Source organism: Rhyacophila brunnea, unplaced genomic scaffold, assembly GCF_057557595.1.
Source record: "Rhyacophila brunnea isolate RB1 unplaced genomic scaffold, BYU_Rbru_1.0 scaffold_20, whole genome shotgun sequence".
NCBI classification, from domain to species: Eukaryota; Metazoa; Arthropoda; class Insecta; order Trichoptera; family Rhyacophilidae; genus Rhyacophila; species Rhyacophila brunnea.
In genome coordinates this window covers 18,749,233-18,766,834 of record NW_028232860.1, presented here as the reverse complement: position 1 = coordinate 18,766,834, position 17,602 = coordinate 18,749,233, and the positions used below count along the sequence as shown (strand labels likewise).

Genomic DNA, 17,602 nt, shown 5'->3' with positions numbered 1-17,602 from the left:
AGATAATATCAACTATTGTCGAAAAAAATATTACAGACAAAATATGAAAAGAACCCATTTGCAAAAAACAAATGAAAGATTTAATTTAAGCATATATTATCCATTAAATCTTTTTAATTTATATTTTATTATAATTAGAATCGTATAAAATTGTTCCACATGCATTAAAAAGTGTAGCGCAATTTTATTTACATGATTGACATCAGTGCTGAGGGGTGGAGGTAGGTTGTTAAGATTCAACATAAATAGTGTACACTAAACTCTGTCAATCATACTTATTTGTTTTCATTGAACTAACAATACATATTTTGTTAATTTAAAATTTTAAAGTTATTTGTTAACTTACACCTTCCGAGACTGCAATAAAAAATATAAATTTAAAAACATAATATTGTACATACTTTTAAGCTATTCGGTCCAAAATTATATCCATGTAGAATGTACCCGCGGTAGTTTAATTTTTTTTTATTGCGTTTTCTACGGAGATAATGATTGGCGCCTATTTTGTTGTTTACTTTAGAATTTGAATTTAGCTTACGACTCACGTCTTTCAGGTTTTTGTCCTAACAATATCAATCTGTCGCATTTATTAGATTCAGAAAATATATACTTTGAATTAAAATGGCTATCGACCCGTCGATATGAAATTACCAGTGTTAGAATATTTTAAGTCTTATTCAGACATGTTGATAATCTCTAATAAGTGAATACGTAAAAGATGGAATTTATCAAAAAATATGGTTTATTTTAAGTATTTACACTGTAGGGTAGTAGCTGTTGTGGGTATTATTCACCGCCCCTAAAAGCATGTTGATGTGTTGGACAGGGGTGTTTTGTAGCACCCTACAGTTAATTTATGCCACATTGTTGTATTTAGAACTGGCCAAAATGCCACAATGATCGGATCATTGGAGGGCAGCTACTATTCTAAAACAAAGATGTAAATATAAAATTATTATTACATTAAAATAAAGATTTTTTTTTATTAATATACAAAATACTAATTGATTAACTTAAGCACATATTAGAGTAAGCAGTTATTTGAAATTTCTATAATTAATAAAATATTAGATTGCATACTTAAATTCATGAGATTATAAAATCTCAAGTTAGAGATTATTAAGTTAGAGAGAACTTATTTAGAGAGATTATTAGCGATGAAAGAGTTGAATAAATACGGCATTATTTTTGGTTCATTTTGTGAAATTATTTATTTCTTATAGGTATTTACTAAAAAATGCTATAAGAGCAATCTACGTGCTGCATTGAGAAGATGGAAAGAGATGCAAGGCATCTAACCTTATACTTACCTATAGTTTGCAAACTAAATTATTGCTAATTACAAACAAAAATTGTTATTTATTACATATATTACTATTGAATTTTTTTTTCCGACCATGTCCGATCCTGATAGGATCATATGGGCCTCCACAGAGTGGATGTTTGTATTGACAGATTTTGTTTTTTACGACAAATGGATGTCAGCCACTTGCTCAACCTATTAGGTCCATACCCTGACACACACAAATTGAAAAACAATATGTGTACTTGCCAGACCCAGGATTCGAACCTGGGACCCACGGCTTTATAGTCCAACGCTTAGGCCGCGCGGCCACCGTGAGTGTAAACTATTGAAATAGCTACATATAAAAATAACGGCAAGTAAACGCAAATGAGTGACATAATTGGAATACGCTTGGAAAGGTATTCATTAAGTAATAGATTGATAAAGGCCGATGATAATGATATAGGTAAAACTAACAATGTTAATATTTTACAGAAAACAGAAACAGTGCTATGATTGTACGAGAAATAAATATTATTTCAATTCGATTAGGTAATATAAATAAAATAAAATGACATTCATAAATAAGTGGTGAAAATTAAAAAAAAAGTTCTAGAATCTCTGCCCATTGTCATACTATGAACGCCGAATATTGCAACGTGGAGTACGGAGGGTGACCTTCTCAATTGAATCAAAAGAGATCCTTCTGTTTGAAAATTTACGTTAGCGGTTTAACTATCCCCATTGTTGCAGTTAATACTCACGAGTGCCATAAATAATCGAGAGCTTTTTTAAGCCCGCGTCTCTATGGATATATTCGAAAATTGAATGAGAGTAAATGAATATTGATCACTGCGTAGGCGAAGTGGGTTGCAGTAGTTAGAATTATATCGATTAAATGCTTTTGGGTAATCATTGTGTATTTTCAAATTAAAGATTTATTCCCTACCTATATTTACAAGGTGTTTATAAGAAATAATATTTTCAAGATATGTGATAAACATTTGTGCCTAGTCCATTTCAATATACATAATACTATGTCTTCTTTTTAGCATTTAGCGATTACTCAATAATTTATAAAATGACTCAATCACTCAGCATTCAGTACACAATATCATGATTGTTTCTACGACACGCTTTTTGCTCACATGTTGAGTTTTTTCATATACCTATCTTCATGGGATGGTTATCATATTAGTAAAAGTATGAAATAAATACATAAGTATTTTGGGGGAATGGGACAACTGGGCGCAAGGATAATTGGACGCTGTACTGTCGAATGAAATAAATGTACGTTCATTACAATTTTATACAGAAAATAGACGAGGAATTTTAATCAGTTTCAATCTACTACTTAGTAATTTTAAGTCTTTCAGTGTTTAAGACGCGCTAGGCGCGTAACCATTGGTTGGACATTATATATAATTAGCATGATATTTAAATGTGGTAATTAATTAGTAATTATCTGGTCAGCAGTGAATGTGTTGATTGATTTTGCTCTTAACATAATGTTTTTGTATTGCGGATTGAGAATTATTATGCCTGAGGCTTTATATAAAAATAGATGAACTCTCTTTTCGTTGGAACATAAACATATTCACAATGAAATCATTATTTAAGTGTGCATATTAAAATTTTCACGAAGTATTAAAAAATAATTATTTAAATATACATAATAATGTTAAATATATATACCTATAATTCACAAACGTCTATTTATCCCAGCGCCGAATCGTCTTAGATCCTATTTCGGGTATATATATTTTTTTATTAAATGGCATTTAGCTCAGTGAGTTTTTCAGTCCTCAAATATATTTAACAAAATACCTTCCATGATGTTTTTTACATGTATTACTGAATTTGTATCATTATTATTATTTTAGTATAATTGGACAGATATATTATCCTAAAATATAATAATATTCTGAAATCCCAAATCCGTACAGTCCACACAGCTAGTAAGCTTAATAAAAATAGCCAAATGGTTGTATTTTATTAATGATAAAGTTAGCACTATGACAGGTTGTAGGGTAACATAACGGGTGTCGGATGGTATGGTAGATATAAGAGTGTAAATTATAATAATATCACAACTATGGAGTGAACAGTGTTTTATCTCCTTTGGGAATTGGGGATTTTTTTACGCAGGGGTAATTGTGTTTATAATCCAGTATTGGACGGACTACGCCCATCCCCTGTTAGCATTTATTAAAATGTGGTAGGCATTGAAAAATATTTTAATGTTATGTAAGTACGTTAGAAAAGCCGACAGGTGGCGCGACTAGTACTGTAAGCGGTTTGTTTTCATGCAGCGGCACTACCGATTCAGTATGCTGCGAAGTTTCAATCAGATTGGTCGGGTTGTTGTGTGTTTCTCGTACATTTAAAAAAAAATTTGCTTGTTTACAAAAATGGAGAAAATTGAGTTTAGAGCTGTTATTAAACATTTTAATATAAAAGGGTTAACAGCAAAGGAAATAAAAAATGAGTTGGATTTAATTCACGGCATATCTGCTCCTTCACTTGCAACTATTTATAACTGGTTAAATGAATTTAAACGTGGTCGTACATCAACAAAGGATGAACCACGCTCAGGACGTCCTGTAGAGGTGACTACACCATAAATGATCAATAAAATCCACGATATGGTGTTAAGTGACCGAAGATTAAAGTTGAGTGAGATAATTGAGGTTACAGGGATCTCAAAAGTTAGCGTAATTTCTATTTTACATGACAAATTGGGCATGAAAAAAACTTCTGCAAGATGGGTGCCGCGTTTGCTCACAGTCGACAATAAACGCAATAGGGTGGTGGCCTCTAAAGCCCTGTTGTCGCTCATGCAACGCAATTCGGATGAATTTTTTCGTCGCTTTGTGACTGTAAATGAAACATGGATACACCACTATACTCCCGAGACGAAAGAACAGTCAAAGCAGTGGATTGCGAAAGGCGAACCATGTCCAAAGAAGGCGAAAACCGTAAAATCAGCTGGTAAGGTTATGGCTACAGTATTTTGGGATGCACGTGGAATTATTTTCGTTGACTATTTGGAAAAAGGAAAAACAATAACAGGGGATTATTATGCATCTTTATTGGACCAGCTAAAAAACAAAATTGAAAAAAAACGGCCTCATTTAAACAGGAAAAAAATCCTCTTTCATCAGGACAATGCCCGTGTTCACACATGTTTACGATCAATGGCTAAAATTGAAGAATTGAAGTTCGAATTGGTCGACCACCCACCGTATTCGCCAGATTTAGCTCCCAGTGACTTTTTCCTTTTCCCAAACTTAAAAAAATGGCTAAGTGGACAACGTTTTTTTTCAAATGAAGAAGTCATCGATCGGACAAATGCTTATTTTGAGGACCTTCCGAAAACTTATTTTTCTGACGGTTTAAAAAAAATTGAGAAACGTCTAACCAAGTGTATTGAGCTCCAAGGAGATTATGTTGAGAAATAAAAAAAAAATACAAAAATAAAAACTGTTTTAATGCTTTTTTCTAAGGAATTATTGACCCACCCTCGTATATTAAACGCAATACTTAAGAATGTGGCATTTCCTACTATACGTAGGTACATATTTGTCGAATCTACGTATTTGGTTAACATAAACACAAACATAAACCCCTTCAAACCAACCGCTTCGCGCCACACCCGGTCTTTATCAAGCGTATCACTAGGCCATACGGTTGATGTGTAGCATCAGCAGTTTTTTTTTAAAATCTCAGGAGTAGATAGATTCCCAATACCAATGTCACCACGTACTCAAGTGTGCTTTGCTGATTTTACTGTACCCCCATTCTAATTCAAATTATGTACCAAAGAACAGATTAAGAGGTTCGAAATTGCAAAAGTCAGTCACCATCGACCAACACTTCGAAACCAGTTCTGGTTAATGACTTAAAGACGGCAATAAATATAACACTTGCTGGACGTCATCAAACATTACCAATATTGAATGAGGGTGTCGTTTAGTTTTTTAGTTATATTATTTTAATATGTGTTTATCTCACATTTCTCCACACTCGGGACTTATACCTATTTATAGTCAAATCAGGTTAAAGGCAACGCATTTTCCTTATTTTTGTATTCCCTGGTACGAGCTAGTAACTTTTCTCTCTAATCTGGGAATAATATAAAACAATGGTAAGTACATATTTTTTTGATATAAACTATTAAATACTCACTATTAATATTTTAATAGTTTGCATTAGCCAAACGAAAGAGCTCACATAAATACTTTGAAATATATATCGTGAAACTAACAATTTTGCATGTAAGTATAGATAATCGGCAACAAGACCATAGCTAATAATTATGGACACAAAGACTAAAGAAAGTGAAAACAGAAAGATAATAATTATTGTATGTTTATCTAATATTCATCGATGATTAAATTATTGTCTGAGGGGTAACGTAGTGTTTTATTACAAACATATTTTTTTCCTGATAAAGAATACTTTTCCCATATTTTCCCCAGTCTTACAGAATGCCAACACAATAATAAATAATAATATTATAGATTCCTGAATTCAGACGTTATTTTATTATTGGGCGAATGAGTACATTCCCGTTTCGGCATCACAAGGATAAACACGTAGGTTTAAGTATTTCGGACCACGTTCTTCGTTAGAAGTATCATGAATGTATCGTAAGACTGGGAACGGTAGAACGCTTGTACTAAAACACGTTTCGATCGAAAGTCGTTAAATTTTATGTCTGGATATTAATTATTATAATAATAAATATATTTTAAAAGCTCGTTGCACCTTTGAATCTTTAAGCATCGACGGAAAATGGTCGTTAAAGAATGATGAGAAAATATAAAATTAATAAAATATATACCTGGAATATTAATTATTAGACATGCGTCGTTCATTCGAGAACGATTGAGACATTCGAATCAATCGAACACAAGTTATTCTGCGGAGACGTCAATAATGAATTAGATGTCATTACTACTTAGACTTCGACTTCTATATGGAGACGTACACGTCACTGCGTTCGTTTCTGGAACTAAAACCCTTGCAATACCCCCAGCATGCAAAAAGCGCGTGGCTTAATACTTGAATCGCAAACAGCGCCATGACGAAGATATCAATATTTATAGAAGCGGAAAAGTAAAACAAAGTTTCCATCTAGCCAACGTCTTCCGTGAATGCTCTGAAGATATGAACGAGTCATAAAGTACGTAGTGAATGTTGTGAAGGCAGGTGCGATTCAGACGGAATTTTAGTAAACGCTCTTAAGACAGAAGCAAGTTGTCATTATTCAACTTACTGAATAAACGTACCTATTAAATTAGGCTGAAATACCACCACAAAGAAATTCGTCGTGAAAATAAATTTTGGTCTTGGGCATTCATCGTCAAACTAAACTACATATAGAAAAAGTCTTCTGCGCGATGGTTAAAGAAAACTACGCCTAAATGTTAAGCGCGGGGATTCATATATTCTTTTTCTATCACTTATGCGGAGGATCATGAGTGATGCAAAACAAATTAAGTCTTACAGAGAGGTCACACGGGTTTCTTTACAGTTAATGTTTCCCCTTAAAAATCACAACGAAAGATTGAATTCAATTAAAATTCAAACTCATTTGAATATATACGATTTTTACGTTACGATGATGCGATCGACCAAAATCGATACCGCGATCGACGTATTGGATATGCTTGTAATATAGTGTACGGTATACGTATATATATATATATATATATATATATATATATATATATATATATATATATATATATATATATATATATTCACGGAGCAGTTTCCATAGATTTTATTTAGAGTTACATTAAGTGTATCAACCCACTATATTGCCTATATAGCAATCATCACGAAAAAACCATTAATTTAGCAACATGGATGCGAACCAGCCACCAACGATTTAGCAAGCTCGATTTATTTAACGTCATTATTAAAACACTGTCCAATCGTGTCTCCACTAATTAAGTCAATTAAGAATAAATTGCCTTAAAGGTAAAGCAAAGATCAAAAGCCGATCGAGAGAATTGATTCATGTATTTAAATATGAAATGAAAGCAATTAATTAATATGTTCCCATTTATTAAACACTCAATAGTATGCTTAGTCGTTTATACAAAATCATCATGTTAATATTTGGCATAGTGTCGATTGAACTTTTTGTAAACAGCTAATCCAGATCAATAATTTTAGTATGATAATAATAATTGGTTTTCTATGTAATATGTATGGTCTGCACCGGCTGCATTGTTTTGTAAATAAACAAGAAAGTGGCACCGTTTTAATATTTTGTTTTAGTTACTTATTTTCCAGTGGCATGCCATTCACAGATGCTGTAGATAAAGTGCATTACTATCTAATTATACCTATATACTCTTCAATGATGAACTTATTAACTTGAGGCAGGTCACCATATTTCTGGTAAAGTTTCTATAAGTATTAATATTATTTAGATAACTACTTTCAGAAAATAGCAGAGTTACTACTTCACAATATCAAACATCATATTAATACTTCATCACCAGCTGTCAAGTTTCAATTAATAACAAAAATTAATTTTTTCATGTCCGATCCTAAGAATGGAGGCTTTATTAAGATATTTTTTTGTTTTTACAAGAAATTAATGTCAGCTTTAATATAGTGAGCCACTTGCTCACTCTATTAAGTCCATTATCTGGGTATAAACAGACACTGAAAATCAACACGTGATTTTTTTGCCAGACCCGAGATTCGAGCCCGGGACCCACGACATTATAGACCGACACGTTACCTGTTCAGCCATTAAGTAGATAATAATAATATGTTGCAAATCGAAGGTAAGTAGGTATATATGTATTTTTTTCAATATCATCCTTGTTTTTTGTTATTTACAATTATTTGCGATTTTACGTAATTTTTCATGTAAAATAATGATATTAATTATTTTTAATTACTTTTCATGTATCAATCCTGAAGCGGCAGTGAAAAATTATTATTCTTGTTTAGTAAACATTTTTTTAGCTTCACTTATAAATATCAGTTCCGAAGGGTGAATGTAGGCTGTAAAGATTCGACAAGAATATTGCACACTTTGTCAGTCATATTTATTTATTTCCATTGACTGTTAGTAGTTATATTAAGTCAATTAAACAGTGGGTAAATCAAACCTGATAATATATATAAAAAATAATCTTCTATCTATAAAATATGTATACTTATACATAAGTTTAGATGTTTTATCTGTTATGGATTGGTTTAGGTAGGATTTTATTGGATTTAAAAAACTAACAAACACCATCTGCAATTTGAATTCTTAGTTCAATGAAAACAAATAAGTGTACACTATTTATGTCGCATTTCCACCCTACGCCACTGATAAATATAATAATATGTAGGCTTCTCATATAATAAGGTTTTTTTTTCAATATCTTTATGTAAACAACTATTAGGTACTATTATTTGATTTCAATAATAATTATTAAAATAGGCTCAAATTGATCTTAACATATTGCCATTAATTAAGGCCCAATTATCGTAGCGCCAAACATTGATAGTTTTAATTAATAATTTATCCGCAACATTAAACGATCTGGAAAGCCGAAATCGGGCGAACACTTTTAGCGGATATTATCAAAATTAAACAGGAAACTGCCAATTAGTCTACCACTTTGAAAATGATTTATTTTACAAATTAAATCAAATTGTTTTTTTTACAATGTTTAACATGGAGAGAAAATTAATAATTATTGCACAGTGAATACTTTTGACAGGCGATGATAAGTCAGGCGTTGATAAGTGAAAATGACTACTTTCAGTGATAATAATTAAATTCTTCTCAAATGAACGCATTTATATGAAACTATCGGCAAAATATTACATAATGAATTATTATTCGTTTTTATATTCCTTAATAATTGTTGAGGATTGTATCCTAGTTATGTCTCTATAGCGATTTCTGCAGTCCACCGTCCGCGAGCTGGAACACATTGAGAAGCCTGTAGCGACCTTCACTTGGCCGGACCATCGTGATTCGTATAGGTGACGTCTGTTTTTAAAACTGGCTTTCGCCCTTTATATTTTCTTCTAATTGAAACATTGTGAGGTTTGAGACGCAAACCTCGGTTTCATGGCTAATTATATTTCTAGGGTTGAGTCTTCTAAGTGGATTAATGCTATTTCTCACTTGTAACCTAGCTAAGTATTGAGTATTGTTGAATTTACATTAATTACTTTCGCTTTTAAAATAAGCCCTTCGAGGAAAAACAGTTAAGAAGAACTATCTTCCGATTGCTACATTGAATACAAAACAAAATATATAAGTAGTTACTACCACTAATATTATTTTCTATCATTATCACTGTTGTCTTCAATAATAATTATTTTTAGTTACAAGAAGTGATTCTAGAGATATATAGATATTTTCATTATGTGCCTATGTTGGTAGTTGAAATTTATAAGTTCTATTTTATTTTTCATAGTAGAAGTCCTTAAACTCACCACTGCAAAAATTGCTTTGTGTTAAAAAGTGTTGGTTTAATTATTGTCGTTGCTCAGATTAACGGGATGTGATTGTTTAGTATTGCCACAAAACGAATACAATATTTTTTTGTAAACGTTGGCACATGAAAGCTCAAAAACAAAATGCCGTGAACTTTAAGGCATGTACGTATATATAGACAAAAAGTTGTGAACAATAAGATATGCCATATATTAATAATTATAATTATGTACATTAAAGAGATGGGCTTACCTTGGTCGCAGAGCATTCCTCCCCAGTTGGTATCGCATATGCACTGCCACGAGGATCCGTTGCAGTATCCGTGTTTGCATCCGGGGTATGGTTGGCATTGGTCACAGAACTCGCCTCTCCATCCGTGACGGCATCTGAAAATTTAATAAATCAATTATAGTATTATTATTATAAACAAAACCGATAGAACATGTGACCCACTATAAATATTTAGGAACACGGGTCAATGAGAAAATAGCGGACCAATCTCAGGAAATAAAAACAAGAATTGAGATAGCAAGTAGTGCTTCTCTGAAAATAAGATTACTCTTTAGCAATCGAGACCTTCTTAACCTAGATCTGAAACCGCGTATGGTTCGCTGATAATATGGTTTCACAATCATTTTCCATGGTATGTATGGGTATATACGCTAACTAAGGATGGATTACGGATAATTGAGGCTTTCGAGATATGACTGTATATATGGCTGTATCTTCAAAATTCCCTGAATGTGAAAGGACTAAGAAGTTTTGCATAGTATCAAAACCAGAAAACTGCAATACTGCGACCACATTATGAGAGGACAAAAGTCCACCTTTCCCCAAGTATAGGAAAATACCGCATTTTTCGATTAAGAACATTCGTGATTGCAATGAGTGCAGCTCCACTGAACCGTTCTAGGTAACAGATGATAGAGCAAAGATCGCCCTTATGGTGGTAGACCTCCGTTTGGGGATGGCACGATAAAAAGCAGAATGTTCAGTAATTAATCAGTGTGATCGAATTGAGATTTCCAAATTGCACCCTATCATTTGCTATTTAGTTTTAATGTCCAGTTTTTTTCAAGCTGTCACAACGCCCACTATATTCAAACCGCTGCACGAAATTGTGAATTTCAATCGTAGTGCTAGTTAATCCTTATACTTCGAATGCAATAAAGTAAATTTTCTGTAGGAAATGACGATTGTTTCAAATTGAAAATAAAATGGTAATACGTTAATTAATATTAAAGAAATATGCAATCGAAAATCTTCATTTACTACGAATAGGTTACCGCATATCATTCAAAATTTAGCAATAACTAGCAATACCATTAATGGTACTCGCCATTTAGTGCCGCGGCCTGAATATAGACGGCTTTGGGGTGACAATATGTTTTTTAGCTAGTTAACGGCCCACATGCTCAGCGTAGGTCAAAATGGAGCTTTTATGGTATTTTTAGAGCATAGCCCTGGACATTCTATAAACGTTGTAGATAATATATTTATATACTTTTGAAGCCTTATTATCCTTTATATTTATTTTAAATATTTCATGACTGCATAAAGTATTTTTATTACATAAAATAGTATTATTTTAAACCTCTCGCTCTAATGTTTCTGAATATAGTCATATTTCAGTACGTCCATGTGCAGTGGTGTTAAGATTTTTTGGATTTATTTATTTTTAAACACATTTTAAAAATAATCAGTAAAATTAATGTTAACATTATATAGTGACATATTTATGATAAAAAAATATATTTTATAATCTTTTTGATCCCAAATTTGACAAGAATTAGGAATTTTATTATTCAAAAATGGGCACGATTAACACATTTGAAGATAATTCTAAAGACACTGATTATAAGCTATGTTTTTAACCATTCAAATGTGATAAACATCCTACGAATAATGTTTGCTTTATAATAATTATTGACCTAAGAATAAGGTAGTATTTTTTTGAAATACGCCATTTCTATTGGCATTTCCCAGTGGCTAAGCTACAACATACGGCCGTAGCCATAAATTGACAAACGATAAATGAAGTAGGGAGTACGATCATGTTAACGCGTGTTTAAGCAATGAAAAATCATCGCTGAGACACAACAGATATTGGAATCTATTTAATATTCGAAAAAAAAATGCTCGCGCCAGAAAAGAACGCAAGGAAAATAAAATGTGTCATAGGTACTTGCATGTCCAAAAGAAGCATGGTAAATAACTTCGACAGAGATACTAAAAGTCGATAAAGATCAAATTGTGCGGAAATGGTCATTGTAATTCAAACAGCAGAAACGTACAATATTTTAGAATGACAAACATTTCGTAGAATTAAACTCGACATAAATGTGCTAACCATGAGACATGAAAAACAAAGTTATCGTACATGTAAGCCTACCTAATCATTATTTTATGCATTGTCTTCTGTTTTCCGCTAGGAATGATGTCCATTTTTAGCTAATTTAATTTGTATATTATTAGTTTTTAAATATTAACGTTTAATACCTCAACTATTTTAAAACTACAACTACAAATTAATAAAAAAACTACAAGATACCACGTGGGCACGCATTACACTAGATACATAGTGAAATATATCATATAAACACCCAAGCATGATGAATTCATATATTATAAATATGTATTTGTGACGGGACTTGAAAATTGTAATTTCGAAATATTTACTAAAATTCTAAATATTGATCGGTGTCTTTACTAACTTTTTAGATAAAGAAAAACAAGATAAAGATTTTTTTATTTCGTCGGTCTGTATGTTTGTTCCATTATAACGTTAAAAGCACTACGCACAGTATGTTGATGATATTGGTACCAAATAATCTTGATGAGTATATCAGTTCTGAAGCTGCAATATAACACACCTGCAACAACTCACCACGAATACGTGGTCAGATAGCAGCAGTGGACTGAAGAGGTAGGACAGCGCTTAGATCTAACCGTTGCCTACCTCATTGATTTGAAAAAATTCAAATCGGATGAGCCTATTTTTTCATTCTGTATATTTGTATATTTTTTATTTATATATTTTTCGCGGATGATATCGGAGGCTCACTCTCTTCTCGGTTGCCTTGTGACCAGTCTGAAATGTGGTCATCTTCTGCACAGAACTCTTCACCCCTTAAGGTCCTTTAATTATCTCATGGCACAGTGAAGACTACCCCCAGTGAGCTACTTCACTACTTGGTCGCTCCAGCGTGCCGACAATAACGGGAAGACTACCCAAAACCACCAGTCTCTTCGGGTTATCTGGTCCACGCCAAATAAAATGTTCAAAACAATACACAATGAGTCTTTTCCATTACTAGCTTTGCAATAAAAATTGACTGACCGTCAAGAACAAATTCTATCATTTTTGTATGGAATCGTATGAAAATTGAAATCACTATAATGTAACAAGCATATTAAATTAACTAATTCGATGAAAATTTTATTAGCTGCACCGCGATTTCCTAACTATCGACTCGTATGGCACCAGACGACATGACGTAATTGTGACGTCACGCTCGAGGCATGCCGCCCACGCACAGTGCTTACCATAGATTATAATATGATGAAACACCTATATGTGTATGGTGACAATGAATAGCGCCGCTGTATGAGTAGCGTTATATTCTCGAGTGCTATTATCACTCCGGTAGTACGTCATAATGATGTCATATGACGTCATGTCGACCGGGAAGCTGGCACTCGCAAGTTCTAACATAGGGGGCCTGTCACTTCTCACAATACATAGTGGTGGTTTTAATACGAATAATCAAATACACATTTTGTTGCCTACTCATATTTGATAAAGCTTGACGATGTGAGTTAGTTGAATGCAGAGTAAATAAATACATTAATGAATTATCATGAAGTAAACGCTAAACGTTTTGAAAGCATCATTCTCTTGTTTTAAGATTTAAAGATGCAAACGATTGGTTCCGATCAATAAACTATTAAATTGATGTCGACGGCTTTGACGGGTGAGTAAATAAAACAAAATACACAATTTATAGCTTGCTCTCATTATTTTGATATCAGACTATAAACTATTGATTGTAGTGATTACATTAACGAAGCTGATGGGCAATTATTGCAACACCAGTGGTAGGATGAAGCATTTATTAAAGAAGGTAAACTAAGTGTTGCCAAGTAGTTTAAAAGTATTTATTATATTACGATTGAAGGTTTTTTTTTATTTGAGTCTGCTCGAAATACCCATTGTAACTTCATAACTTAGAATAGGGTAGCATAAGGTCATGATAAAATATTTCAAAATGAGGTTTAGTATATTTTAAAGAAAGTTTTCACGCGGTCACTTTAATTTTATTTATGCTTTTAAAATTTTACGGGAATATTTAAATATCAATTTTAGAAGTCTGCGAACAAGACAAAATGGAGTGGATTTAGACATTAAAAAAATGTTTTAATATAAGTTTTACCGTAGTTATCTGAAAAAACCATCCGCAGACTGACTTACAAAAGCTAGCCGAGGTCTTTCGGTACATTTACCTACCATTAAGCCAGGCAGTACGAATGGCGTGAAATTTAAAATTGATAAAATTAAATCGAGCATATTTAGGTCAAATTTAATTGTCTCAAAAAGTTCGGAATCCTAGTTAATGTGATACGTTTCGTATGGAACATTATAGTAGTAGCATCCATTTAACATTTCTAGTTCTAGGATTCATGAAATTTAATATGACCAATACTAATAACCTACATACGAGTCTGACATTGGAGAGAAAAAGAGCCTCCACCCATTACGACGGTCAGCAGTTGTAACTCTACGCAACGGCAGGTAGGTGAGCATAACTACACGCAATCAGTGTATATTGTGTAGGTACTGTCTGAGTATAGAAGTTACGTTAATTTGCACCGACTGACCGTTGAAATAAGTAGAGATTAAAAGTTTCGCTTGTGTCGCAAGTTTTTGCGATACACACTATTTATTATTGAATTTAGATATAATAACAAATCTTATTGAGAACTATATATAAATATATATGAGTATGTAAGTAATTTTTTTGGAAGATTTATCAGTGGGTCTATTCTATACTTATCGAACACTAAATTGATAAATAGTATCAAACTTAGGGTAGGTTTGTATCAAAATATTAGCACTTATTGTAACAATTACACGTAGCCGGTTTTTATTGTTGCAATAAGTGCGATATTTTAACAGCAGCAAGATAGGTGCTGTTAAAATATAGCACTTATTGCAACAATAAAAACCGGCTTCGTGTAATTGTTACAATAAGTGCTAATATTTTGATACAAACCTACCCTAAGTTTGATAATATTTTTCACTTTATCACTTTAGCGGTCGATAAGCATAGAATAGACCCGCTGGAGTAGATAAGTGGCAAAATTAATACGTTATAAAATTTATAACACAATTATAACACAATAACTGATGAGCAAGTATTAAAAAAGGCTAATAGTTAAAATTTGTCGCTATTAGTACGGCGCCTTGTAGCATAGAGGCCAATGCACGGACGGGGCGTAAACCCAGGAGATGCAGGGTTCGATTCCCTGCCGGGGTGGCTTACTTTTTTCAAAAAAATATTTTTTCTATTGGTTATAATATACTTTCTCAGAGGTGTTTTTCAAAATTATTTATGTTTATAATACAATCATTATTATGCACCAAATTACAATCGAATTATTGATACAATCAATGTTTCGGGCATATTTAAGTCATTGATTAATATCCGAGGCTGTTAAAGATATTATTATTGCCAATTGAATACTACACCACTGCTAATTATTTGCCCGTTATCGATGGCTTTAATTGCCACCTATAAAGTCATTAACTATTGACGATTGGTCGTAACTGAAATATTTCTCCGTGGTGATACGTTTGATGTTTTTATAGTGTTTATTGAATTAACAGTGTTTATTTATATGGCCATTAAAAGGGTTTTCTGAGCGGTGGGAATCAATAATTGAACATTTAGCGATGATTGTGGGTTCAGGATCCATTTGGTTTCTGAGGTATTTCAAATTGTGGATATTAAAAAAGAAAGCTAGGTATATACATAAATCTTGTGTATGGATTGAATAAAAAATAGTTCATTAAAATAGTCGTTGAATGGGAACTAAAAACGATAATGAGTGTTTTTAATTGAATCTTTACAATGACTCTTCCGTACTTAGTTAATCAATTATAATATTATATATCAACAGATTGGAAGTATAGTAATTAAAATATTATAAACAACTACCTACTGAAAATCGTAGGCTTGAAATATTATACCAACAAAAGACGTTTAAGGAAACTCTGTTCTATTGAGAATGAGCCTAAAATGAAACTGAAATAATTACAAGATAAAAAGAACTTTTTATATACAACGTTTTTAAATTTTCTGTTGAATTATTATGCTTAATATGCTCAAACTTGTACTTGCTATGAAGTAAATAAAAAACAAACAAATATAGAATACTGAAATGTCATTTTCACATTTCATTTTGATTTCCATAGTAACGCACGTATATATTAATAATTTAGTTGCTAAAACCACCCTCTTAGCAACCAATAATAGTCTTTTAATTTTTACGGATATTTCTGAAATAACTTTCCAAAGAAAAAAAGAATTAACTGAAAATGAATTCAATTCTGCTTAAAGACGGCTAAAAGTATTAAAAGAATGCATTGGCATCGTGTTCTGATACATTCTGAAAGTTTCAAATGTCTAGCTAGTCGGGAAGTTAGTTAAAAATCGATTGCAAGATTTGTACTGGACAAAAAACCACCGGACAAACAAGAATACGAGCTAATAAAAACGTTGTAAAAAATACTTAGATAGGTAATTGATTAAATAAGCTGGAAATCTTCTCGCATTGCAGTTTTATTTTTTGTAGTATGTTAACACTTTTGATCACTTAGTTTTTATATAGCTACCAACTCAGTCACATCATCTTGACAACACACGTTGGCATACAAATATATCAAATATAAAACTAGGTATTTGATTTAATAAACATACATCTTTTTTATATAATATATCTATAATTATTTTTATGTATGTGTATTCGTAATTTGAATTAAAATTTGGCAATCAAAAAGAGATTTATTAAGCAATATACAAAATTTTAAATTTATAAATTTAATATCAAAAAAATGTATCAGGCGCTCAGAAGGCATTGAAGATACCCATTATGTTTTATCGTTTCACTTTAGATTATAGGAACATATGATTTAAATTATTAGGTGTTAGTGTCACTAGGTAATATTTGCATGCAAACACAATTATATGCGTGCCACTAGATTGCCAATTTTATCTCGATTTATTGCCGCCATTAATAAAATTATTGCATAATCCCAGACGCTCACATTGATCAACAAGGAAGTATGGAAACCATCGCCGTAATCGTGTCAATTAATTAGGCGACCAGCATACTGCCATTATGCTTATTGTGAGAGATATCCACCCAATATGGAGATATCTCGAGATAAAATTGAATTGAATCGAGAATCAAGCGCCAATGGACGCGAATATTTATCACTGCGTTAGACGGTGGGACGGCTCGATCTATTATTTTTGTTTTATGGAGGTGAGCTGTTTTCGCAACTGACTTTTTAGTGCAGGCCAACGCATCGCGAACGTGCGTAACGATTTCTAGACCGTGGGTGCGTTCTGTGCTCCGGATACTTCAATTTCTAATGTATAAGAAAATTTATTATATTTGATGTCATTATTAATTACTTGCTAATAAATATCTAAGACGAGTAAGAAATGAATATAAATAATTACAAGATTTTTTTATATACTTTTTTGAACTTTTTATATACAACGTTTTTAAATTTTCTGTTGAATTATTGTGCCCAATATGCTCAAACTTGTACTTGA

At 32.2% G+C, this 17,602-nt stretch overlaps 1 protein-coding gene across 1 annotated transcript in view; it reads right to left on the bottom strand.

Annotated features, from left to right (window-relative positions):
• The window catches only part of Ser (protein serrate), a 477,847-nt gene that overhangs the window by 95,823 nt on the left and 364,422 nt on the right, over positions 1 to 17,602 (bottom strand). Inside the window, exon 6 of the mRNA XM_085948044.1 lies at positions 10,011 to 10,144. Coding sequence (XP_085804170.1) covers positions 10,011 to 10,144 — 134 coding nt within the window. The remainder of the gene's footprint in view (positions 1 to 10,010; positions 10,145 to 17,602) is intronic.